We start from the raw sequence: 15292 nt of genomic DNA on the forward strand, positions 1-15292 counted from the left end.
GGCAAGGAGAGGCTCTGCTAACCACACACTCTGTTTCATCACAGCATTTGCAAGCGATCCCCAAAGCACAGACAGTATCAGCATGTGGAAGCAGCTTGCCAGGACACAGGCTGGGTTCTTTTTTTCTTTTTTTTTTTAATTTAATTCACTCTAAGAAGTCTAAAACCTACAACCTACATCAGTGGCTCTGGCCAGCTACCCAGGGACACCTCAACACCGTTACACAGATACAATCGGCTGAAGAGGCTGAGGACAGAGGAATTCAGGTTGGGTTTCCAAGGAGAAGGAAGAAAAGTGCTTGTATGATGTTTGTAGGAGCAGCATGTCCCTTTCTCTTGGCTCCTAGAGAATAGAAACACAAACAGAAAAAAAGGGTCCATGTCCTTATAGAGAGGACAGAGACATGTAGTTGCTTCTGTGACTTGCCCAAAGTAGTTATGGGGTCACTGAAGATAATAGGGACATACAAGTGGGCTCTAGAGTGTGGCCATTTGCTGCCACTCTGTTTTAGGTCTTGCCTGTTGTGGACTTCTGACTATAATCACAGTGGTCCCCGCTGGTCAGACCCCAGGCTGACTGCCCTGGCTGAAGCCTCTTTCCTATTCAAGGGTTCCTGTGGGGATGTGATCCTCACACTTCCAAGGACAGTTCATCACCTTGGGAGATGCCCCCACTACAGTCATCTTGTTCTCAGAGGAGGCTAAAGCTAGATAAACACCGCCTGCCAGTGCTTGCATGCAAGAGGCTAATACATGTCCCCTGGCTTTGGCAGCTCTATGGCTTTGTACAGCAGTTCAAAGGCTGGCTCAGTCTTTCCACACATGCTAGGAAAACCTGGATTTAAACATGGCCAGTATTGTTTGAACTCCGGTACAGACAGCCCTGTGTCCTGACCCTTGCACAGGACCCAAGAGGCACTGCTGGTCACATCTCTGCTGGAACGAGGCTTAGGAAGAGAGTCACACGCTAAAAGGCAGTGGATTCTTTTCCCCGCCGATATCTTAAAATAGCTTTAAAGGCAACAGAAGTTTTGCCACAGCAGGTCTCCTTGACCTCCGAGCGGTGAGGTCCGGAGCACTTTGTGGGTAATAACATATACCGCGTGACTAAGAGCTGTAAAATATAGGATAGCTCGTCACTCAGGCTAGGGGCTGGAGGTCCAGGGTCATAGGGTTATACGCACAGTGAACTGGGTTCAAATGCTGAGATATCAGAGCATGATGCGAAGTACAGCATCTTGTCGGTCTCACCTGTGGGTGCTCTCCCTTGGTGGGCCTGTGCTTGAGTTAAGGGAGAGACTGATGCTAGCTGCAGGATTTTTCCCTTTTTGGGAGGCAGAATGAGGCAGACAGATTCTGGGCACCAGGGTAAGCAGAACATTGCAAAATTCACATAGAAAGGGAACACCTCTTGGTCTTTATAACAAAGAAAAGGGAATAAGCAAGATACTTAGCACCACAGAGAAAGACAGTCATATAGCCCGATGCCATTGAAATCCATGGACGCCTTGCCATTGACAAGCATTCAGCCTGGAGGATTTGGCTGGAAGAAAGGGCCAAAAGCTGGACAGTCACTCCCATGCCTTGCCTTTGCTCAGTCATATGTTATCCTCATCCAGCATTTTGTTGACCCCTTCACAGATCCTCTGCAGGTGGGTGCGGTAGGGCTCAGAGGGGCCGTACAGCGCCGACAGGAACTCGTAGTCCGCAAAGTGGTTGAAGACGTGGTTGATCCTGGAGTGGGACTTGGCTGTCAGGTGGGTGTTGACAGCCTGGTGGAGCAGGTCACGGCACTCGTTCAGCACGCTGGACATGACCCTGCGGTCAAAGGTGAAGTCTATCTGGTAGAAGCTGACGGCGGTCATGGCCAAGGTATGCACCTTCTTGCGGAAGCGCTCCATCAGCAGCAGCTCTTCAGCATTGAACTGCCCGTTGCGGTACAGCACACCCAGCTTCATGACAATCTTGATCAGGTTCTTGATAATCTTTTGGGCTTCCTTGCGGTTGCGGGTGAACTCTTTGGTGACACGGTACAGCTCGTCTAGGACCTCACTGCTTGTGTCATCGATGAAGACGTTTGCCATGGTCTTGGAGGCCATCTTGCTCAGGAGCTTCTTCTGAGCCTGCAGGGCAAGGCTTTTGGTGCTGAAGGTGTCCATCTTCTCTGTAAGGGGCAAAAGGGCACACACATGCATCAGTCCTTGTCCTGGAGTGATTATTCTGCCCCTTCCCCATACCAACACGTGCATTTCTGGATAGAAAAGCATTATGGTCTTATGATTGGAGCAGGGAGGCCTGGGGGTTGGGTCTCCTGGGTTCCACTTCCAATTTGGGGCGTGGGAGCGTAGTTTTGGGATCAGAACAGAGGGAGTTTGGGAATCGGGACTCCTTTGTTCTGTTTCCAGCTGTGGAAGGAGGCATGGCTTAGAGAGCAGAGGACTTGGCAGCTGGGGACTCCTGGGTTCCTTCCCCAGTTCTGGGAGCAAACTTATCTAGTGGTTAGGTAATATGGAGAGAGAGACTCCTCTGACCAAAAAGGTGGGCAGATGCATTTAGTATCTTGGAAGGGCCTGTTAGACATGGATTCCCCTCTTCCCACCCGGGATCTGTATTGCTACCTGTGTATTTTCACCCAGGTGGACTAACGTGCCCTCCTCAACAGCAGGCATATGTCCCTGAGGGCAAGGGAGAAGCTCTCAGTACAGCACAGCTCTACCTCCAGCAGAGCAGTCATGTTTGCTGCTGTAACTTTGTTCAGCTCCGGTGCCCCACCTGCCTCCTTCCCTCCTTTCTGTCAGACTCCTTTGGAGCCCATCTCCTTTTCTTTTTCCAGCTTCTTGTTACACCCAGAGGGGTTAGATTGCACATCTGATTTGATTACCTGGCTGGCTGATGAGCTGAGCTCACAGGTCCCTGGGCCCCGGTGCACTCGCTGTGCCCCACGTGTGCTTTCGGAGGGCTCGGGTCTCGCGCAGGGGGGGATAGGGAGCAGCTGGATGAAGCTGGCAGTAGGTCGCCTCCAGGTGAGCAGGGCTATCAGCTTCTTTGAAGACTGCAAAAGAGCACATGCAGCAAGTTAGAGATATCAATTTACACTTACCTGACATTTACCCAAAGAACCTTGTCTGCCTATGTCCTTAGACCGATGCGGCTACAACCAACACCCCCATGAGTCAAAGGAGCTATTTCAAGCCCTAGAGACAGCTTATGAGCCTTGCCAAGGTCCCCCTTTACACACCAATCCACTTGGGCTGGTTATTGCTTTAAAGATCAAAGCAAGTGACTGAAGCCGCACGGGCGCTGAGCTCTGTCCTGCCTCAGGCTACTGCTGTGCTGTAACCACGTGGTGATATAACTAGGAGCCCACGCATGAGGGTGGGTGGGGAAGAAACAGGCTGGTTAGTTGTACGTGGCTTGTTTAGCCTCACAAAAGGAAGGCAGAGAGGGGACTGCCTGGTCTATACAAACACATCATGGGACCGGATGCTGGGAAGGGGAAGGAGGTCATGAAGCCACAGGACGGTGTTGGCATAGGAAGAAATGAGCATAAACTACCCAGGAATAGATGGGCTAGAAAGGAGGAACATTTCTAAGCATCTGAGCATCTGCAGTAGCCTCCCCCAAGAGGAGAAGTAAGGGAGAAACCTAGCTAGTTTTGAGCTGGAGTTGGAGGAGCAGATGAGCAGGATTGGAGGACGTGGCTGTCCGCAACAGGACTGGGCAACTCAGCAGGTCCCTGCCAGTCTCGTCTACATACACGTACAACGCCTGTCCCAACGGTCGGGACAAGTAATAGTACAAATAAAATGATGTGTTTCAAGGCACTGGCATAAGGGAGTGACAGGTCCAGGGGTATGGCGCTTTGTGCGACGTGTTCAGTGGCCTTGTTCTCGGAGGGCTCCACTACTGCATGGTGAGGTATCTATGAGGAATCCCACGCAGGACGCTGTAACGCGAGTCGAGTCCCAGTGCTGACGCATATTTCTTAGATGACCCGGGCCAAGTCGCTTTACCAGCCCGCTCCTTAGCTTGCTCATCTGTAAAATGGACCTAATGATAACCACTTTCCTCACATCTGCATGTGTAGAAGGGGGAACGGTGAGGCTAACACTCACTAAGTGCTTTGAGAACTGGCAACGGAAGAGGCTACATATGATAGCAGAAGATCGCCATCCTCCTTGGGTTTTTAGGAGATGTGGAACCTGAATCCAGCTGGTGGAAGTGATTACATTGGATCGGCAGGGATGAACGCAGGTAAGGAGAAGAAATGCCCTAGCAGAACCAGGGAGGGTGCAGGAAAATGCCTGTGCAGTGGGCTTCAGCTGCCAGGGAATTTTCTGTTATGACTAAGGGGTAATAATGGAAAGGCTAGCCCACGCTGTAAGCAGGCTATAAATTAAGCGAGCAGTAATGGAGCAGTCAAAAACTGCACCGTGCAAGATGTTCCACGCAGTGTTATTTACAGCCCTTTGGAAACACAAAGGTTTGTAAGTATTTCCTTTTATGTGAAAACATTGATTTTAACAGCGTGAGCCCGGAGCTAGCGCTTGCCGGCTTTGCTAATAAAGCAATGAAAATATACAGCCAGCTATTCCGGAGCTGCAGGCATCCTCTGGACTGGACAGGCTCATTTTCTGCCCGACAGGCGCACGTGGGAGAAGTCGTTACCGAGGGAAAGCGAGACAGATCTGCTCCATCAGGCGAGCATACCACAGTGCTAGGTTAGCAATTTAGCACTTGCTTAGCCTCCCCTGCTCAAGGGGGAATTTGCTGTGTTATGGCATTGTGCTAGTGTTGCGAGGGGCCCTGGGCACTGACACTGAGTCTCTGTGGGCTGTGGAGCGTGGCTGTACAGCGGCGTGTTAAGGCAGATGGAAGTGGGGAACCAGCTTGGGAACAGCTATTTCCGTATGCCAGAAATACCTCTTACACTAAGCCTGTCCCCATTTTACAGGTAGGGAAACTGAGGCCCACAAACCTCAAGGCCTTTCCCCTCCAAGGTGCTTGCTAGGTTGAGAGGAGTCGAATCTTGACATCCCTTTGTCCTGGTTTCTGGAGACAGTGAGCATCCTCAGCACCCACTGACTTCCTCTAGTGAGCGCTGGAAAACCAGGACTCTTTAAGGCAGCCGTTCGTTCCCAAACTAAGTGTCATGACCCCAAGTGAGGTCATGACCTTTAATGAGCGGAGTAGGAAGCCTCTGATATTCAGTGATAGCGACTGGGGTTGAACCAGAAACGGGGCCGTGAGCCTGGAAGTGAGGTGGCCACAGGAGAACATTGGAAGCTGCTACTTCAAGGCATCTCAAATCCAACGCTGAGACCGCGAGGCCTCCAAGACACCTAAGAGGCTTGGGGCTGGCTCACCCCATCGTCCCCACGAAGCAGAGGTTGCTAGGCCAGAAGGGACTGTTCAAGGGAGTCTCGTCTGACCCCTGTGAAGAAGCCAAACGCAGGCCCCAGAAGCCAACCCGTGTCTTGTGCCGTTTAGAATCCATGACCTTCAAGCTGGTGACCTTGTCCACCTGGCCTGGGTGTTGCTCCCAGGGTCCTGCCTGGAAGGCTTAGCTCCCACATCCTTGCCCTGGGATTTCCAGTTGCTCCCATCTGTCAGCACCTTGTACATCCCGCTGGAGACTGCATCCCAGAGTGGCCACGTATCAGTGCGGCCGCAAGTTCGGCCTTTGCCAAGTGCCTTGGGCCCTGTGTGATGGCAGGTTCTCACCTTGCTTTGCAGCTGAGGTTGCCCAATTGCAAACTCCACCTACACGATCCTTGAAAGACGGGAAATGCCCAGCTAAAGAAACCTCTGCTGCCTTGCCCAAGCCTCTCCATAAGCAGCCACAAAGAGCAGACTCCACCCGCCGCTCCCTTGTGCTATTAATTTAATAACAGACCTGAGCTGGGACGGGTTTTAGACGGGATGCCGGGATCCCTCCCAGATGGAGGAGCTGAGAGCCGGGGCAGCTAAAGCAGCTTGCTCCAGGTCACTCACAGGAGCCCAGGTCCTTTGAACCGATCTCATCCCCTCTGGATTGGGCTGTGCTGATTCACATTCAGCTCCAAACCTCACCCTATGGCTCCGTGGTATGTGACTGGGAAGCACTTCCCCCAATGTGAGTCACAAGGGAATTAATTCATCCTTATTTCCTCCAGTCATTGCCCGCCACCCCCCTTAACCACACGTCCCTCCCCCCATCTCCCACTTCCAGATGGGCCAATGCTACTGATTAACGAGGGGCTGGAGATCTGGCTTCAACGAGGCCTTTTCCTGCATGGACGGCCCCTGTTGGCCTGCGTGGCCGCCTTGCTCCATTGTTCGCAGGGGCGCTGCTTTATCAGCGCACGGAAGAGGCAGCTTTGCCCCAGCGTGGTTTTGAGCCCAAAATAAACCTGCAGGTTTCCTTCCTGTCGCTCGGGCTTCCAGCTCCGCTCGAGTTCCTTTAAGAAAAGAAGAGGGGGGAAAGAAAAACCACGCAGAAAATACCAGCCTCTTCCATTGTTGGCGCACCTCGGTGCTGCGGCGATGAGAGAAACACAATGGGGCTGGTCTCGGCTTCTGGAGGGAGGTCGGGCCAGCTGTTCAGGATGCAGGATGGGGGCTTCGGGGCTGAGGTGGGGGCGACTTCCCTGGCTTCGTTCGTTTTCCAGCAAGCTGAAGTGCCCCTGGATCCATCTCGAGAGCTAAAATGTCTGAGAGGGAACTGTGAAAGCCCAAGTGACTGTAAGAAAAGGGGGTGTGGGTGTCACTCCGAGGGGACTCTGAGTGTCAATTCCCAGCCTGGCTGCAGACTTCCTGTGACCTCGGGCCAGTCAGTCTGTGTTTGCCCTGGTTCGTGCTCAATGAGGAAATAGCACTTCCCTGACTCACAGCGGTGTTGCAAGCTGCGGTGGAGGAGCCCAGGGAAACACCATGAAGATGGCTCATCCTGGGAGAAAGTGGGGGCATGTTTGAACCCCAGCCAGGTTCTGGCTCCTGCATACCTCTATCCACAGAGCACTGTAGGGAGCTGCCTGCCTTGCCGTGCTGTGCGGCGTGAGCTGTAGTCTCTGTTCAAGAAGGCTGGTCCAGAGGCCGGCTTCGACTGCAGTGCACTAGATTTCACTGATGTAACTTGCAGGATGGTGGGGCAGCATGGGACGAGGGGACAGGTCAGAGGTGGAGGAGGGCTGGGAGGGAACGGCGAGGTAGGATGCACTGGCAGAGCTATGGGAGCAGAGAAGTGACGGCAGAGGTACGGAGGACGTGGTGTCCTGCCAAGGCCTGGAGGGGAGATGACAGGTCTGCACTGGCTTGCAGGGGGAAAGGAGTAGCCTGGGGCAGCAAACCATCTGGATTGCCCCCACCCCGTGGGTGGTTCCTTCCTCCCTGCCCCAGCTGGCAGCGGGGCTGTTTGCACCGTAGGGTTTGTGACAGAGAGAACGACCCCCCTGCTCCAGAAGCGACAGGGCACCTGCCCAACAGAACGCCAAACTCCACCAGCGACATCGTCCGAACCAGCTGTCATTGGCTGATCGTACACCGAGAACGTGACACAGGGACGTGTCCCCGGGAGGGCTGCACCCAGGTGGGGGCTTTAAACCTTTCCTGGGGGTGACACAGGCAGTTGGGCCTCAGCAAAACCAAAGCATTTCAAGTCACCAGCAAACACTGCGTGGGAACCTTTGTGCGTGGACTGACACTTTCCCAGGTGCCTTCAAGCTCTTTTCCTCGTCCCTGCTAATGAGATGACATCTCTGGGCAGACACAAGTCTATCAGGCATGCGGCCTGGCTCCCCCACATGACAACAAGTGTAAATCAGGAGCAATGCCACCAAAGCCTAGGCAGCTGCTGGCACGAAATGAGAGAAGTACCAAGCCCGGGAGTTCAGCTTCACCCGATGACAGAGACGGGCAGAATTTGAAACCCGGTCACCCCGTGACAATCTGCCGAGCCGGTGATATGTGACAGATGAGGCCAGCCTGACATGCGAGTGGGCAATGGCAGGTCGTCTGCACCAGCCGGCCTGACTCCAGTGATGCCTCCTCCAAGGGGCCTTTCCCGGCGGCTGTGATCGGCACTGGGGCTGGGGGTCCCAGCTCACACCTCCCTCCTTGCCAGGTGCTTCTTTCTACCTCCTGTAAGGTGATTTCCTCCCTCCCTCCCCCACCTGTGCACTTCCACCGGTGATTATCTTGGTCTCAATTACCAGAGCAACTGTCAGTCTCTCCTCCTTCCCACCGCTGCACGCACACCCGTGGCTCCCTTGATGGCAGGATGAATATTTCATACAGCAACACAAAGGCGCTTGCATTATTTATGGGTCGGCATGGAGGGAGCAGGCGACGTGCAGAACAAGGAGCTCCCGCGAAGCCCAAGAACCAAGAGCAGGGAGGTGCCTTCTCCATCCCCCAGCGTGCTGGTTAGGGTGACAGGAACGTTCCTGTCCTCACCCCCCCTCCCCGCTCCTTGCTACCTGAACGTATAACTTGCCATAAAAAGTTTCCTTTGGTGCAAAAGTTCTCAGCTCCAAGGGCGCGCAAAAATCAGTGGCTGCAGCAGCTGCTGTTGGAGCTGTGGGTGAAAGCTTAGTGGGATCAGATACACTTTGAGTTTTTGGGGAACTGGTAGGTTTTCCCTGCTGTGGCTGTGGAGACCCCCTGCCCCATGCCTCGAGCCAAAGTCAGCTGCACAGGGGTGCTTAGTCTCCAAGACAGAACGGTAGCAGTGTGCAGGCTCTCCGCACCATCCCACATCATGCTTCTGTCAACCCAAAGCAAAGAGGAAACGGACTCAGGATCAGTGCTTCATGTTTCGTGCACCCTCTGGGCCTCTGAGCGAGTGGGAAGAAAAGACTCCCTGCATACGAGGCCTTTGACAGCAGTGTGGTAATGGCAGAGGGCTCTGCCCCAGCTTGCCAGGTACAGGAGGGGCGCGCCTGGAGAGTCCTGCCCTGGGGTTCTCTTCTGCTTCTCAGGACACACATGTTCATTTGGATCCAAGGCCTATCCTCTGGTCCAGAAATGCATTCAACCCCCTGCCAGATCTGCATTCAACCCCCTGCTGAGGGATGCGGAGGCAGGGACCCAGCCTGGCTCTAGGCAGGAATCCAAGACATTAAACAGCTGCCCTCCTTGGAGCTGCCTGGCTCCACCTCCTAGTATCACCTTCCACTCCTGGCTCAATATCTAATGATCATTAATGAATCATGCCTCCCAGCCACAGCAGGGCAGGATCTGCGTGGCCTTGCAGGGAAGGGGCAGAATCACGAGCCCCTGCAGCCACTCACTCCCTCACTGCCCGCTTTACGATGCCCTTTTGCAGCACTCTTATTGCCTGCTGCAATCTCTCACCCTCTTCCTGCCCCCTGCCCCTGGGCCTGACTTTTGCTGGCGTGTGGGGTGAGGTGAATAATTAAAGAGGCCTTTCATCCGTCTCCACCAGCTGCTTTTCCCCGTTGCTATAGGTGCAAACAGTGCTGCCAGCTACACCTTCTCGGCAGCCCCACCTTGCACATCTACCGACTGTTCCAGAAACAAGTCTGAGCAGGAGCTCTCCCCGGGCGGCCAACGGATCCACTGATCAGTAACTGAGCAACCTCGCTGGGGGCACCAGGCCTGTGTGTACAGAGCGGGCGAGTCCAACGCTGCTGGGCAAACACCTCGCAGAACAGAGCCCTGCTCCCGACAGGGAGCAGGAAGCTGAAGGGACAGCCCATCACACCCACAAGGTTATGGCCTGGCTCACTGGTAACACAGCAGATGGGGCAGGAGCATGCTGGCTCTGACTCACTGTCCTTGTTCCTGTCTGTATGAGAAGGGAAGCTGCAGTTGTAAACCAGGATCGCCATGTGCTCGGTGCTGTACAAACACAGAGCACTGCCCCTGAGTTTCTGTCTACGGGGCACGGCTGTGCCAACAGTGGGACTGAGGAGAAGAGGACTCATGACACCTCTGTCTACAGATGTGCGTTGCCAGCTGGGACAAGTGTGGGCTGAGACTCACCCTTCTGTGAGGTGTACGAGGTCTCAGCCTATTACCTAAGAGCCAGGTCCTCTGCTTGGACACTAAGCCAGGGAGAAACTGGACAGGCTTTCTGTTTGCCCCTATGTCTGCAGTGCCCCTGCCATCCCCTGTGCAGGCACCGGCTAACCGAGATGTGTGCCCGCACATGCATGCGTGCATGCCCAGATGCTTTCTGAAGCAGACGCAGAGGCCGGGTAACCATTTAGCATAAAGAAAAGCCGCAGGGCCATTCTTAGTGCTGGGTCCATTTCTGGATTCAGCAGCAAGGGGGAAGTTAACTCAGTTCCCATCGCTGCAAGTCAGACGTCTGGCTGGTGGGGACAGGACCAAGAACGCACCGACTCGCCTCCCCCAACCCACCGCAGAGCGGTTCTCAGCAGCGTGGGCCCCTCACCACGCCCAGCCGTGGAACTGATTAGGAGCGGCAGGAAGCCAAGAGACAACCGGCGGAAGCCACAATCTGCCTGCGAGAGCCCACGAAGCTTCTTTTGAACCAGTTTGCAGTTACCGATAAGCTTGCTTCGGGGTCACAGCTGAAAGGTGGGGATGGAGCTGAGCCAGAAGGCTGGGTTCAGGCCTGGGCTGTGACAAGACAAGCCATCCCAGTGACAGACTTGATTCTGCAGGGCTGGGCTTGGGATATGAAATCCATCCGGGCCTGATTCTCAAGTTATTCCGTGCATGTGCTTGGCAGAGAGATGGGCGCATTTTAGGCCATCCAGGGACCGGTTCGGAACATGCAGAGCCCTGCCCAGCTCCTGGGGTGAGGGAGAGGAGGCTTGGAGCTGCTGTCATTCCTGTTCTCCTTCCTACGTCCCAGTGTGGAGCAGAGAACAGCTGCAGCACAGGGCACTTGGCCATGCCCCCAGTACTCCCTTCTGCCACTACAGAGCCCCTCCATCGGCTCCATTCCAGCCAGGGAAGCCCCCTGCATGGGGGCAGGCAAAACAGTCTTCACTCCAACCCTAAGGTCCCTTCCTAGCGGCAGTCAGGCTCCAAGTACCTGCTGCCACTGCAGCAGGGCCCCCTGCCTTGGACATGCTCCAGTGCAGGAGGCAGGAGCCTGGGCTGGGAAGCTGCCTGCTGTGCTCCAGGACGGAGGGGGATGGGGAGCAGCTCTGAGCATCCGTTTCCTCTCTTTCTTTTGGAGCTGAGATCAGAGGGGTTTTCCTCTCTTGGAGGAACCTCCTTCATGCCTGGCTCGGGAGAGTCACTGGGAAGGAGGAGTTCGTTCTCTCCCCGCTTCCCCATCCAGGACTGGGACCTCAGCTGACTGGCACATCACCCGCTTCCTGCTGGAGGGCTGAGTCTTTGAAAGGATCATTGTGAGGACTCGGCCATGCTAGAAGCCGAGGAGGATCCCAGGGGTGCTGGGGGGAGGAAGGGGAGAGGCTCTGCTGTTACATTCACCCCCAGTTGTGTGCAGTTGCAGGGCTGGGTCCCCAAGGACACTCTGCAATGGGACTTTGGGTCTGAATTTGCAGCATGGTTCCAGATCGGTGCATCCTGCTTTGGGACAGGGTTAGGGAAAGGCAATTGCATGGGGCACCAAGCTGCGCGCTGGCCAGTGGCTGGCATGTCTTGTGGCCGTCCTCAGCAGGGTTGTGTGTACAGAACTGCTGCACGGACCCCCAGAAGGTATCCGCGTCCCGGTCCTCCTGCTGGGACCACCCAGGGCCACTGTGCGCCATGGATGCGTGGCGCTGCTGTTCCCAGGTTGCGAGCAACCTCCGGAGCCACGGTCCCATGCTGGGGCCTGCAGGCCAGGGGTGCTTCTCAGTGCTAACCAGCGAGACAGTGTCTTCAGCGCTGCCATCGCCAGACCCTGTGGAGCAGGGAGCCCCAGGAGCATGTCCACATTGTGCTCCCTGGACCGTGGGGGCTGTATTGGGGTGCGGTAACCACTTCTTCCTGCACCGCTTACACCTTTCGCCGTTCCCCATCTCTCCTCCCTGTTCATTTTGGCGTCTTCCAATGCTGGACACAACATTGCACACGCACTTCCAGACGGCGACCCTTCCCCGTACAGTGCCTCGTGCGTTGGGGCCCCGATCCCTGCGCAAGGCCTCTGGGAGATCTCATATTGCACGGCAACAACATCCCTTACAGGCTGCTACTCTTGTAACAGTTATCGATTTGCTTCCGTGCCAATACAGGGTTTTGCGGCTCTGTGACTCGAGGGACCCGAGTTGTAGACCAGCTTTGGAGGATGATGTACAAACCCCGGAGCAGACAGACGGGGGACGAACTGCCCCCACCTCTGGGCCTGTTCTGACCCACGAGACCAAATGGCTCTTCCCAAGCTGTTACGAGCAGGAATTGTTGCCCTGAATATCCTCGTCACCCAAACGAGCAGCCAATCTCGCTGGACAGCTTGCAGAGCTCTTGGCCTCAACGACTTCCTGTGGCAGGGAGTCGCACGAACTCATTAGGTGTGGTGCGAACGAGGGTTTCCTCTTCTCGGTTGTGATTTTACCACCTTTCGCTCGGCGCCGCCTTGTTTTTGCGTGAGGCCACGAGGAAAACAAACTCCCGAGCCAGCTCTCCTGGACGGGGAGAGGCTTTACGTACTCGGAGCGCGTCCCCTCTGGGCTGTCTCCGCTCCAAGGGAACGGCAGGAGTCCCGGCTCTTATCTAGCCCCGCTTTTCGGCGACTGATCTCAGGCTGCTTTGCAAAGGAGACGGGCATCCTGAGCTGACGTGGAAACAGGGCACGGGGAAGCGAGGCGGCCGGCCCGTGGTCACCCCACAGGCCGAGGCACGAGTGGGACAGGACCCGTCTCTTGCCCTGTGTCCCGGGAGGGACTTGCCGACCCCTAGCTGGTCTTTTGCCCCCCTCCGATTGTCACGCCCCTTTGGGAGAAGGGCTGGGGGGCTGCTTTCCTGCCCCGCCGCACACCGGGCTGCTGTCTGGAGGTGGACGTATCCCACCTGGTGCAGCGGGAGTCGCGGTGGCACCTGGGCAGCACGGCGGAAGGCAGCGAAGGGCTCCGTCTGCAACGCGGCTCTGCCCTGCAGGCGGGTGCAAATCCGGCCCTAAGCATCAGCCTGGCCCCGGGTGCCCAGCTCCGAGCACCCTGTCCAAACCCGCCCTGGAGGAGCTCCGCGGGCCCCGACGGGACGGACCTCCCCCCTCCCATGTCACACGTGCCCGCAGACCCAGCCCCGCTGCAGGGGAAGGCGACACCCCGCGTCCGGACCCGTCGCATCCCCCCACTGCGTGCGGCGTGGGGTGGGTGGGGGGACGGGGATCGCGTCGCGCTTACCTGCCGGCCCGCAGCAGGCGCCGCCGCGCCCCGCGCCCCATCCCGGCCCGGGCTCGAACTCCGGGCGGCGGCGGGGCTCCGGGGGGGCGGGGCCGACGGCGTCAGCCAATGGCGGCGCGCGGCCATCTACGAAGCAGCCAATGGGCGCCGCCCTCGAGGGGGTGGGTGGGGATAGAACGTTCCCCCGGGAATCCCCCGGGGAACCCGGCGGGGCGTGTGGCGCGGCGAGGCTGCTCCGGCCGCGGGGCTGGGCGGGAGCCCGGCTGCACCCCCGGGGGATGGGCTGGGGAAGGCCCCGGGGTGCTGGCTCCCAGCCCGCTTCTCCCTCTGCACCCCCGGCCGCTTTGCAAGCAGGAGGAGGCGGGGCGAGGACCCGGGAGTCCCGGCTCCCCGCTGCAAGCCCCCCGGGGGATGAGGCTGAGAAGTGCTGACTCCCAGCCCCGTTTTCCCTCCCCACCCCGGCCGCTTGGCAAGCGGGACGAGGTGGGGCAAGGACCCAGGAGTCCTGGCTTCCAGTGGCCGGCTGCAAAAGCCGCAGGTCCCTCCGTCTGCTGTTTCCAGAAGTGCACCAGGCCTCTGCCGGGATGTCCGGTGCCAAGCAGATGGGCTGCTGCTGCAGTTTATGCCTCGGTGGGGCAGGCTGACTGCTGGAAGCACCCAGGAGACCAACACCTGCCCTGTGCTGTGGCCTTGGCAGTCCCCGCTGCCCCGTCTCCTTGCCCCATGCCCGTGCTTCATCTCCTTTCAACCTGCCTGGCCACGCTCTGGCAGCTGCCTCGTGTCACCCTGCAGCCCCAAAACCGCCAGGCCCTGTGTCACCTTACTGGGTGAACGCACTCCTGTCCTCGGAGCAGCGGTCACTTGGAAAATAGACCCTAGTCTCTGTTCTCGGCCATGACCTCCAAGCATTTATCTGAGGTTCAACAAGGACAAGAGCAAAGTTCTGCACTTAGGACGGAGCAATCCCATGCACTGGGGCAGGCTGGGGGTGACTGGCTGGGCAGTGGACATTAAGTTGAATATGAGCCAGCAGTGTGCCCTTGTTGCCAAGAAGGCTGATGGTATACCCAGCTGGAGTGGTAGGAGCATTGACAGTAGGTCAAGGGAAGTGGTTGATTGTTCTCCTCTATTCAGCATTGATGAGGCCACATTTGCAGTCCTGTGCCCAGTTTGGGCCTCCTCACTACAGAAAGGATGTGGACAAATTGGAGAGAGTCCAGTGGAGGGCAATAAAAATAGTTTGGGGACTGGGGCACATTTGAGGAGAGGCTGAGGGAACTGGGCTTATTCAGCCTGGGCAAGAGAAGACAGAGGGGGATTGAATAGCAAAGAGGATGGAGCTGGGCTGTTCTCAGTGGTGGCAGGTGACAGAAGGAGCAGCAGGCTCAAGTTGTAGCAAGGGAAGGTTAGGTTAGATATTAGGAAAAACTTTCTCACGAGGAGGGTGGTGAAACAGGTTACCCAGAGAGGTTGTGGAGTCTCCATCCTTGGAGATTTTTAAGACCTGGCTAGACAAAGCCTTGGCTGGGATGATGTAGTTGGGGCTGGTCCTGCTTTGAGCAGGGGGGTGGACTAGATGTGACTCCCTGAGGTCCCTTCCCACCCTCATTTTCTATGACTCTATTCACCTTTTGTCTGCTTGTTGCACCACTCAGAAGAACTCCGTCAAAGCAGGCAGCGCCAAGAAGCCAGGTCTGCCTCTGCTTCAAACCCAGAGCCAAGGGCCTTGTTGCTATGGCCAATGAGGCGGATACAGCTGCAAAAGTCAGAACAACAGCTGTAGACAATGTTCTCTCCTGTTTGGAAAGCTACCAGAATAACAGCATTTCCCAGCTGTGATGGCATCCAGTTCTGGACCAGTCACCCCAGGTGGCAAGACGCTGTTCCCTGGTGTTAGCGCTCAACCAGCTCTTGTGTTTGGGGCCTGAATAAGTTGGAAGCTGCTGACACGTGTGTGCTTGTAACTAGAAGGGGTGTGAATTTATGTGGGGGGGCATAGGTCTGAGTGTGAAGGAGTGCCTA

General features: G+C 56.4%; 1 protein-coding gene across 2 annotated transcripts; it reads right to left on the reverse strand.

Moving 5' to 3' along the window:
• Positions 1–1395: 1395 nt before the first annotated feature.
• TNFAIP8L1 (TNF alpha induced protein 8 like 1) lies at positions 1396–13373 on the reverse strand. Of its 2 annotated transcripts, none has more exons than XM_006278662.4 (3): positions 13271–13373; positions 2881–3051; positions 1396–2163 (listed from the first exon to the last, which is right to left on the reverse strand). In XM_006278662.4, the coding sequence occupies exon 3, from the start codon at positions 2156–2158 to the stop codon at positions 1598–1600; it is 561 nt and encodes a 186-aa protein (XP_006278724.1). In that variant the 5' UTR covers positions 2159–2163; positions 2881–3051; positions 13271–13373; the 3' UTR covers positions 1396–1597. The 2 variants fall into 2 exon arrangements, with proteins under 2 accessions (XP_006278724.1, XP_019339563.1); XM_019484018.2 differs by lacking the exon at positions 13271–13373 and adding an exon at positions 5896–6074.
• Between the last annotated feature and the right edge of the window lie 1919 nt (positions 13374–15292).

Source organism: Alligator mississippiensis, chromosome 16, assembly GCF_030867095.1.
Source record: "Alligator mississippiensis isolate rAllMis1 chromosome 16, rAllMis1, whole genome shotgun sequence".
In the NCBI taxonomy this organism is placed as follows: domain Eukaryota; kingdom Metazoa; phylum Chordata; order Crocodylia; family Alligatoridae; genus Alligator; species Alligator mississippiensis.

Bases quoted from the DNA above. Each gene is read 5' to 3' on its own strand.
- TNFAIP8L1 (XM_006278662.4), bottom strand. From the start codon at position 2,158: ATGGACACCTTCAGCACCAAAAGCCTTGCCCTGCAGGCTCAGAAGAAG.